The 10,174-nt window shown below is 54.9% G+C and overlaps 2 protein-coding genes across 4 annotated transcripts in view; both read left to right on the top strand.

Moving 5' to 3' along the window:
* The window catches only part of HOXB3 (homeobox B3), a 53,913-nt gene that overhangs the window by 8,844 nt on the left and 34,895 nt on the right, over window positions 1-10,174 (top strand). For 2 of the 3 annotated variants that reach the window (XM_061176504.1, XM_061176502.1), the window contains exon 1: window positions 5,348-5,444. The exons of the other annotated variant lie outside the window; for it this stretch is intronic. The gene's annotated coding sequence lies outside the window, so the exon portion shown is untranslated. Of the gene's footprint in view, window positions 1-5,347; window positions 5,445-10,174 lie in introns of those variants that run through there. 3 annotated transcript variants of the gene reach the window in all.
* On the top strand, window positions 604-4,302 carry HOXB5 (homeobox B5). The gene is made up of 2 exons (XM_061176508.1): window positions 604-2,396; window positions 3,067-4,302. The coding sequence occupies exons 1-2, from the start codon at window positions 1,835-1,837 to the stop codon at window positions 3,312-3,314; spliced, it is 810 nt and encodes a 269-aa protein (XP_061032491.1). The 5' UTR covers window positions 604-1,834; the 3' UTR covers window positions 3,315-4,302.

Here is a 10,174-nt window from a genome sequence, read left to right as displayed (position 1 = left end):
GTGCTGAGACTCACAACGGCCTCTCCTGGTGCGGAATTGGGGGACTGAGAAGGGCCGTTTCCCTCTTAGTCTCTAGCATTTCCTCGTTTGTCCGTGGCACGAGGGACGCCACCGAGACCCTCTAGCCGGGAGCTCTTGCAGAGATTGAGCCAGGCGGGTCTCAGTGCCTCAGCAGCGCTGTTCTGTCCGCAGGATCGCCAAGGCTCGTGGTCTTTGGCCTGCCCACATGGCCTGGTCTCCGCCGGCCTTGGCCCTCGGCTCCTGGCCTAAATTGGGGCCACCGGCTATCTATCTCTCTGCCCTCAGCTGAAGGCTCCCGGCACCCCTTCCTGCCTCAAGTAGTAGCTCAGCGACAAGTAGGGGAATGTGAAGCCGCCGGCAGGCGCCAGGCGAAGGGCAAGACTTTCCCCTGCTCTTTGGAGACCTGAGGGCAGGAGGCCAGGTGATGGGGCAGTTCGGTCTCATCCCATCAACCAAAACCGACCCATTCTGTCTCCACCCCCACCCTCACCCAGGCGGCAAGCTGCGGAGACTGTTTTCCTTTCTTCCTCCTCCCTCTCTCTCCCTTTTTTATTTTTAAAGAAAATAGCCGCCTGGCAGAAGGGGCCCAGCTGTGGCGGTCTTTGGCCGCCCAGCGCGCTCAGCAAGGGGCCGCGGGTCCTCGGAACCCTTTTCCTGGGAAGGAGTGGGCCGCTGGGCAAATTCTGAAACTACCCAGACGCCAGCAAGGGGTCTCAAGTGGGGCATCCCAAGGCAATACCGGGCAGCTGGTGAGAAGGCGAAAGGATTCTGCCTTGGTCCCAAACTCTCAGGACCATGTTTACACCCAAACCCCAGCCCCCGACGCGGTCGCCTCCACCGTTTTTCTCGCAACTAGGCCACTTAGCCCCAGCCGGCCTCTTCCTTTGGGGTCCCTGTCTTGCTCTGCCCTTCTTACGTCCTGGGCTAAGGATGACGAAGAGGTCAGGAAGAGGATTTCAAACTTCTAAGGGAACAAGGAGAAGCGAAGGCTTTTCCTTCGAACCCTCGGCTTAGCCTTACCGGCTTGGCCTGGATGCTGTGGATGGGCCACTGCATCCCGGTCAGGAAGCAGGCCAGGCTGAGCTCACAGGGGAAACCCTTTGCAATCATTGTTTTTCACACACATCTCCAACCTCTCCCCCATTTCCGTCCCCAACTCGGAGACTTGCAAAGCCCGACTAAGGGAAGAGCAACTGAATTTTTGGTCATCTTATCCAGAGTTGTTATAATAATAATAATAATAACGACAGGGAGAAGGACCGATGCACAGACGAACTCCACTCCCGAGAAAGTGGGTAAAGGCTCAATCGGGTTTCTCCTCTAAAAGATTCAACCCTGTAGGTGAGCCTAGGCCGGGTTTCGTTCGAGCCCCGCGGTTGCACGGAGCCAGCAGGGAGGCAGCTGTCGCCGCCATGGCGGTCTGCGGCCCGCGCTCCCGCCGTTCGCCGGGAGGTGGCGCGCTCTGCTCAGAGGCCGCCGCCAACCTTCTCCCTGTTTCTCCCCCTTCTCCTTTTTCCCCCTCTCTCGGAGGCTCGCATTGAATCGGCCCTAACGATTCTCGGATCGTCATTATTTGTAACCATAGAGCATGAATTACCTCTTGAGGTCATCAGCGAGAATTTACGACTGGTCAACAAAAGCACGTGATTCCCTAACGCCCCCCCATCCCCCTTCCACCCCCCCCCATATTTGGCCGCATACATAGCAAAACGAAGTACAGTGCATCGCTATAATTCATTAATACATCATAAATCGTGAAGCACAGGGTTATAACGACCACGATCCACAAATCAAGCCCTCCAAAATCACCCAAATGAGCTCGTACTTTGTAAACTCCTTCTCGGGGCGTTATCCAAATGGCCCGGACTATCAGTTGCTAAATTATGGCAGTGGCAGCTCTCTGAGCGGCTCTTACAGGGATCCCGCTGCCATGCACACCGGCTCTTACGGCTACAATTACAATGGGATGGACCTCAGCGTCAACCGCTCCTCGGCCTCCTCCAGCCACTTTGGGGCGGTGGGCGAGAGCTCGCGCGCCTTCCCTGCGCCCTCCCAGGAGCCCCGCTTCAGGCAAGCGGCGTCGAGCTGCTCCCTGTCCTCGCCCGAGTCCCTGCCCTGCACCAACGGCGACAGCCACGGCGCCAAGCCCTCTGCTTCGTCCCCCTCCGACCAGGCGACCCCGGCCAGCTCCAGCGCCAATTTCACCGAAATAGACGAGGCCAGCGTGTCCTCGGAGCCCGAGGAAGCGGCGAGCCAGCTAAGCAGCCCAAGCCTAGCTCGGGCGCAGCCAGAGCCCATGGCCACCTCCACAGCCGCGCCCGAAGGGCAGACTCCGCAGATATTCCCCTGGATGAGGAAGCTTCACATCAGCCATGGTAATTCTCGCTCTCGCTCCCCTTTTTGTCTTCTCGGCTTTCCTTCTCCGCGTTTGGGGGGGGGGCGCGGCGAGGAGAACTTGGCTTTTCCTCAAATATAGATTTCTTTTCTCCAGAGGGGGAGAAGTCTCTAAGAGGGTCCTCACAGCTCGGGGGACAGAGCCAAAGAAGGTCTTTAGCTGGGGGTTTGGGGAGGAGTATTTTTAATAATTTGTTCCCAGATTCGCCTTAGGTTTTATTTGCCCAGCTTGAACTAGCTTTAGGATGAAGGATGAGGTTTATGTAACGTGGGGAAGGGTCCTGCTTTGCCCCTGAAATTTTGAGACTGTTTGTAGCAGAGGAAGGGCGAGCAGTAAAACGAGCCTTCCAGGGCAAAAGTGCAACCGTTCTCCTCCCTCCCGGGGTGAGCGACCGCCTGAGCCCAGCGAAGGGTGAGGCACAGGGAGGGAGCAACAGACAAAGCCGGGCGCATTCGCTGCCGGCAGAAGTGGGGGCTGCAGGAGAAAGGGGTGCAGAAAGCGAGCTCGGATGCGGGCATCTGGAGTGGGGAAATTGGAGCTGCGGTGAGCTGGGTGCCGGGGACGCCTGGGTCCTGCTCCACGCCCCCCTCCCACCCAGGGCCCCCTCCCTTAACCGGAATAACGTTGCCTCACTGCTCTGTCTGCTCCAGATATGACGGGGCCGGACGGGAAAAGGGCCCGGACCGCTTATACCCGCTACCAGACCCTAGAGCTGGAGAAGGAGTTCCACTTCAACCGCTACCTGACGCGGCGGCGGCGCATCGAGATCGCCCACGCGCTCTGCCTGTCCGAGCGCCAGATCAAGATCTGGTTCCAGAACCGGCGCATGAAGTGGAAGAAAGACAACAAACTGAAAAGTATGAGCCTGGCTACAGCCGGCAGCGCCTTCCAGCCCTGAGCCCGCCGGGAGGAGCCCCGGGCGGCCCAAGAGCCCGTGCTGCTCCCAGCCCTGGCCCCTCCAAGCCTCCCCACGCTGCCGCCGCCCGCAGGGGACCGGTTCCCACGAGCCTGCCTCGCCCGGGCCTTGTGCTACGATTTTTCGTTTGGTCTTAAGTCTTCCTGTGGCTCCCTCTCTCTTGGACTGGTTAATCTTGTTATTATTGTAATAATAATGATAATTATTATTTTCCCACCATGCTCCCCACTCCCCTCTGCTCACCCCAAATCCGCCAGTGTTTCTGAACGTTCGTGTCTGTGGTTGCACTCCTTCCCCCAGGAAAAAAAGAAACTCGCATGTTTAATGTGAACTTTCCCCTCCCCATCTGTGTTCTTCTAACTTATTTATAAAAGGATGATCGCTGTATTTTGAGTTTCAGCTAGAAACTTCTCTAAAAGGGGCAGCAGTTGAGGTCGGATAGTGCTGCAGCGCCGGGCCCAGCTGAGCTGGCCTCGGAGACCGGAGTCCATGACTGTGTCTCATTCCACCTTCCTCTTCCTCCTCCCTCCCCACTCCCAGGCCCAAGTCTCCCAAGACTTGGTCCTGGGGTGGGAGGGGACCAGGGAGGACCAAAGGGGTGATGTTGAGAAGAGGGCCAGTAAATAATGAGATTTAAGTTCCTGCCGCCTGGGTAGGCCACACAAGGCCTGGTCTTGGAGCATCCGGAAACAAAAATAATCCTCAGTGTAAAATGTCTTGTGTATTTCTCTGTGAATCTATGGGTCTGGCATAGAGGGCCCAAAGCTTGTAAATATGGGGATAGTCTGGGTCAGATCTATCCTCTCCTCCCTACCCATTTCACTTCCAAGACCATTTGTAGTGAGCGAGTGGATGCTGTGCTACATGTAAAATCTGTCTTTGCCGGGCGGGCCTGTCTCAGTGATTCGCTTTTGGTATTTGTTTGTAGCTTTCCTTGAAGTCAAATAAATGTTTCCCCTCCTCCACTGCCCTTCCACTTGTCTTTTCTCTGGGGCCTGCCTCTCCCATCACTGGGCACACCCTAGACCATTCTTGATAGACCTGGGGTGTAGGGAAGGGAAAGCAGGATGCTCACCAGCAGCCCCTCTCAACCACCTATGTCTCTGCTTGGTCAGCGGTACTTGGGCCAGGGGACAGGCTTTCATGCCTGGGGGACTGAGAGACCCAGAAACCCCACATGAGCCTGGGGCAAGGGGCAAGGCTGGGGCAAAAAGCAAGCCTTTGCTGAGCTGGACTCCACCCTGGCCTTCCACCAGCTGGCCAAAAAGTCTCTGGAAACCGCTTAGCGGAAAGTAATTTGGGCCTAAGTCCTGAGCAGGAGGCTCCTGGCCTTTTGGGAGTGATATAGGCCTGCCCAGCGCCACTGTCCCCTGGTCCAAATCCCAATTCAGCTCTGCCACCCACTAAGGCCAAAAAAAAAAAAAAAATCAGCTCAATTTCAAAGGTTTCCTCTCACCCTCAGTCTTCTCTACACTTACCAAAGGCTTCCTCTCTCCAGGGGCCCAACTGACCTGCCCTCTTGATTAGGAGCTGGGGTCCCTCCTGGAAGACCCTTGGTTCCCCCATCAACTGGACTGGCTCAGGGCCAGGGGCCAGTCCTCCTCCATCCAAGTCAGCCTCCACCCTGAGCACAAGAGTCAAGTCTGGACACTTACCCGGTCAATCCCTTCCAGCTTGGCCCAACTTCTTACAGGACTTGTGGGGGGAGGGGGAGCTGGTGAGGAGGCAGCTGAGGGTCTTGGTGGCTCTACTAGGCCTTCCTTCCCCCTTCCCCCTTGACTCTGTCCCCCTTTGTCCATAGCAAACTATCCCAAAAGTCGCTATGACATTTAGATGTCAAATGGATAGGGGTTTTATCTTGAAGTTAGATCGTAAAAATCGCGGAGAAGTCAGATAGATACCCCTCACTGGCTCGAGAAAGTCACGTGAGGTCCATAAAGTTAGTTTTATGGTTTTGGGGAGTTGACACCGCGCGGTATATTTCACATTCTCCAGAATGTTAAGTGACACTTTAACTGCTCGCAGTGGTGGGGAAGGGGGCAGAGGTAGGTGAGCGCTCTCCCAGCCCAGAAGGCGGTGGTGTGGCAGCAGCCCAGGCCCAGCTTTCCCGCAGTAAGTCGCTTCCAGTTTTTGCTTTTCCCCTCGCAACTGTGGGGCTTGGAACTGGGGGAAGGAAACCTTGCCTCCGGCAGGACTGTGGGGTGATAAGTGGAGGAAATTTAGCCTGGTTTTGCATCAAGTTCTGACCAGCTGGATGTCTGAAGAGGGGCACTCGGTCCGTTCAATAAGGCCTTTGCAGTCCGGGGTGCCTGGTTTTATTTGCAGGAGTGTCTGAGTCTTTGTGGGGAAAAAGCTTGCGTGGGTTCTTTCAGTGCCCTTGGAAATTTAGGGGGCAAGAAAGAGGGGTGTTTACTGCTGAAGGGAGGGCCCCGTGTGTGTGGGGGCCACTTCACTACTGGGTGCCATCTCCCCACCCCCAGGAAAGGAACTTTATGACATTCATTTGTCAGGGGTGTGTGGGAGCGAGCCGCCGGGCACTTTTATCTGGATACATCTGAGCTGAGAAAAAGTCCGGGGAAGGCTAACGCAGCTGCTGTGGGCTGCCTTGCACTGGGACACTCTCTGGCTTTTAGATCTTTGAAACCCGCGAAAGGGGGTACCCCTGGTTCTCCATTGCCCCATTAGGGCTATCAGGGATGGGGAGCATGGCACCTTTGCACCCAACTTCAGCCTTTTGGTCCCAGGCCAACCTTCTGTCTTGGCTCTATGTAGGGTCCTGAGGTCCAAGCAGGGAGCAGACAGAGGGGGCATTTCCCTCAAATTTCTGGCCAGGAGTGGGGGGAAGGGGAGAGCTTTTTTTTTTTAATGTCTGAAACATTTATATTAACATATAGAGCTTCTTTTTTTATCTAGAGGATGTAGGTGTTTAAGCAGATCCCTGGCAATCCCTCCAAAAATAAAACTTGCTGAAGAACACAGAGCCCCAACTGTTAGGAGAATAAAAAGGGACTTAGGAGCTGGGAGAGAAAATTGGAAAGGTGCTCTTTCCCTCTCCTCTCCTCTCCTTTCTCCTTCTTCTCTCCCTACCAGAGCCTAGAGGCCCCTTTGTTTTGTGGCACCACAAACCAGAAGGATTTTATTATTTGACTCCCTGGGGCCCGTTATTTTCTAAGGATAAATCACCCTCCTTCTAAAAACTGGAGGCCTCTTCCTCACCAAACTGACCTCCCAATTTTAAGACCCATGGGGGGTCAACCACCCTGTCACTCCTGCTTTTGCCAGCCCACCCTCTCTGGATTTAGCTCATAAGCTCCCATTGTCCCTGGAATTGGTCATGTGGCATCTTAAGGGGCTTCTGATATTTGGGACAAGGAGAGGGTCACAAGATTCTCCCCATTTCACATTAAAGAACATCTGCACTCTCTCCTAATTTCCTCTCTCTCCTGCAGCTGCTCTCTATTCCCTGAGCTCTGCATTCCCTGCCCAGGCCTGATTTACAGGAGACCTTTCACAGGCTTTGAGTGCAAAGAGGACAGAGAGCTTGGGGTCCTCACCTTACTGTGAAGACACATCTCCCCCGAAACGATGGGGCATTTGTATCCCATGGAAAGGAGACTCTGGTCAGTTCCCAAAGGATGTCGAGCACCATTTAAAATACCAATAAATTTTGGAGGCATAACTTCCACAGGCTTCCACTCTGGACAAGACAAATGAGTTGAATGAGATGCAAAGGAAGAGTGCAGTGGGCACAGAATCTGACCTGGGGTCTCCTGGGAAACCCCACTCCTATTGTGCCCCTGGTCTCACTCTGATGCCGCCAGCCACCCTCTCCCAGAAACCCCAGACCACCAGGCCTGCCACTAAAGATTTTTTGGCCCCCTCCCACATCAGTCCTGCAAACTCTGATATAGAATGTCTGGGGCCAGCGGCCCAGGGACATCTGCTGAGCATATCTAGAGAGATTTTCCGGAGTGGTGAAGAGCGGCTCTGGCGGGGGTGCCCACTTCTGCTGCAACAGCCAGAACTCTTGAAGGGTCTCCTCCGGCTCTGAGCAGATCCTGCCTGGAGAAGACCCCACCCTAGCTGGGCTTTCCTCTTCCCCACTTCAGGTTTTCTGGGCAACTGTCTCCCCTGAACCCCAGCAAGGACGTGTTGGGGGAGAGGATGAGAGTTTTCCAATGGTTTCTGGTGCAAAGGAACTCTCTCTGCCCCAGACCTGTGTCCTCCTCTCCAGTCTTCCTCAAGACGTTCTCCGGGAAAGCTGTTCCTCTCTCTCCTCTCCCATCTGATTCCCCTCCCCAGCTGGGTCCAGGCCCCAACTTTCTGAGCTGCAGGCCAGAACCCACTAGCCAAATCCTCATGCCCATCCATCGGCACCCTCCACCTGGGCAGGGCAGAGGAGGTCAGCAGCGGGAGGGTAAAGCTACATTTTCCCTTTTCCCTCTGAGGCCAGCTTGACCACCACTCAATGGACAATTTAATTTTGTTTTGTTTTATTTGGTTATTTTTTTGGTTTGGTTTTTTGTTTTGTTTCTCCGAGGCTTCGGGGTAGGAGGAAGTATAAAGAAATGTAAACAGGAAAGCCAGCCGGGCCTGGAGTTCCAAGCGCCCATATTTCATCGGTTTCCTCTCGGTAACTGCAACAGGGACACTTAACTCTTCCCTGGCTGTGAGAAGTATTCACTGGGGTTTGGTGGGGGGGCAGGGTATGGGGGCAGGATCCACGTGGAAGCTCTTCTCTTGGGCTGGTTCCTTTATCCTTGGGGTTTGGATGCTGAGGTGGAAGCCAAGGATTCAGAGCAAGGGAGAAGTGAACCGCTCAGCACAGTCCCCCAGACTCAGTCCCTTTTGGGACAGAGCAGAGAAGGCGCTTGCCTGCATGGGTTTCCCAGCTTGGGGACCAACCCGGCCAACCAAGGAGAACGGGGCTTAGCAAGAACCTTTCCCCTCTTTTAGCGGAGAGCCCACTGGTCACTGTTTCCATTTTTTGGAGTTTCTCAGAGTAATCGGATTTCGAGGCTGGGATCTGCCCACAGCGGGATTTATCGATTGCTGCAGCGCTGTTACACATCCATATTAATTAACCCAGACACCGCCTGGAAACCGAGCTGCTTGGGGTGGGGGAGGGGAGAAATGGGGGCGGTAAAGAGAATGGACATTTCTCGGTAAGCCGTGCCCCGGGTTTCAGATTGGAGAAACGCTCCCCTCAAGAAACACGTGTCTTCCCCAAGCTCCATGTCCCTCGACTTCTCAGCAAGAAGGGTAAGCCTGACTTACTCTCCACAGCCGGACTCCACACACAAGTCTCCTCCCGGGTGGAATTAAACACCTCCCAGGCCCAACACTTCCTTGTCAGAGTTAGTTTGCCCCAGCACTCGGATGGATGTATCCTCTGGTGGTTGTTCCCAGCACGACCTTTCTAGAGGGGTTAACACCTCCTCCCCACCTTCCTTTCAACTTCCCCAAGGTAGAAGCTTTTTATGGTTTTCTGGCTTGTTTTTAGTGTTTGTTGGTGGTGGTAGTGATGTCCTTCCCCTTCCTCCTACCCCTCCCTCCAAAAAGTGATTAAAATCTGTTAAAGGATTTAATTAAGAGAGTTAAATGAAAAGGAAGGAGGCGCAAATGAGTTTGGGGAAAAAACCCACACCAAAGCTATTCTCAACGATTAAATCGCCATTTTAACAATATAATGGAGTGTGCATCCTGAAAGGGGAAATCAACGCTCATATCTCATCAATAATTCATAGAGTCCGGGATCACGCAGAGGTCAGCAGACAGGGCCGGAGCGCCGGCCTACTTGGGGCTCCGAGCCGCTGCCGCATACATTACGCGCCGCTGGCCGCACCGCCGCCACCTACATCGCTCCCGGCCGGGTTGGGGGCAGGCCCACAGGTTTAGACCGATTTTTCCCCTCCTTTTGGCGAATTTATTGAGACCCAGATTTCGGGCTCCAAGAGGAAGTGGGGGATTTAGGAGACCGGAGAGGATTGGACTTCGGGCAGTTCTGGACCTGTCGGACCCCGAATATCAGCACCTTTATAACTTTTAATCCCTTTCTCTCCCCCTTCTCTCTCCTTTCTCTATGATTTAGGCGTCCTCTGTCCTGTCTTTTCTCTCCTTAAATCTCGTCTTGGCAGCTTCTAGCTTTTCCTCCCTAGCTGCACAGCCACGCTCTGGTCTTTTTCTCTGAGTGGATTCGGGCTGAGCCTCCATAGCTGCGGCCTCGCTGCAGCCTCTGAGCGTGGCGGCTGACTTTGGCTGCAGCGATCCCTGACCTCGGAGCCCAGTGGGGTAGGGACGAATGTGTCTAGAGAGGAAAGGTACTTCGCAGGCCCGAACACCGCTTGCCTAGCCAAGAGATGACCCAGGAGGGCCAGGTGGAGAGGAGGGGATTCAGCCTGAAAAGAAGCGTTTAGGGGAGCCGAAGGGGGAAAGTCCCTGCATGTGGGAACATCTCCTCTTTGGGGCTTGGAGACACGATGGAGCATAATCCCTGTATATCGGAGCTTCTGCTTGTTCCAGTCTCTTTTTCTCTCTATGTGTCTCTCTCTCTCTTTTCTGTTTTCCAACCCCCAAGGGCCCCAAGGAAAGGAAGAACAAAATCCTTCTCTATGAGAAGTGGGGGCTTGGGAAGCGATATTTGGGAGCAAAGGAAACCGAAACAGCGCAGGTCGCCGCGCGGCCGCTGCGCTGGCCGAGAGGCAGAGGCTGAGGCTGTAACGTCCCCGAGCTGCCAGTAGAGTCCGCCTTAGACCAAGTTCACAGCCAGGCTGGAGCCTCCAAGGCGCCAGCGAGCGGCCGCGCAAGGTGGCCCCGGGCCCGCTGGGCCTCGCAAAGCCTGG

This window comes from Eubalaena glacialis, chromosome 19 (assembly GCF_028564815.1).
Source record: "Eubalaena glacialis isolate mEubGla1 chromosome 19, mEubGla1.1.hap2.+ XY, whole genome shotgun sequence".
Lineage (NCBI taxonomy): Eukaryota > Metazoa > Chordata > Mammalia > Artiodactyla > Balaenidae > Eubalaena > Eubalaena glacialis.
Note: the sequence above shows the minus strand (reverse complement) of the source record. Positions and strands in the feature narration are given on the sequence as shown.

What these genes read in the sequence shown, in the direction of transcription:
- HOXB5 (XM_061176508.1), top strand. Translation starts at nt 1,835, where the DNA reads ATGAGCTCGTACTTTGTAAACTCCTTCTCGGGGCGTTATCCAAATGGC. An exon ending in GAAGCTTCACATCAGCCATG is followed by an intron (nt 2,397 to 3,066) that starts GTAATTCTCGCT and finishes TGTCTGCTCCAG; the next exon opens with ATATGACGGGGCCGGACGGG.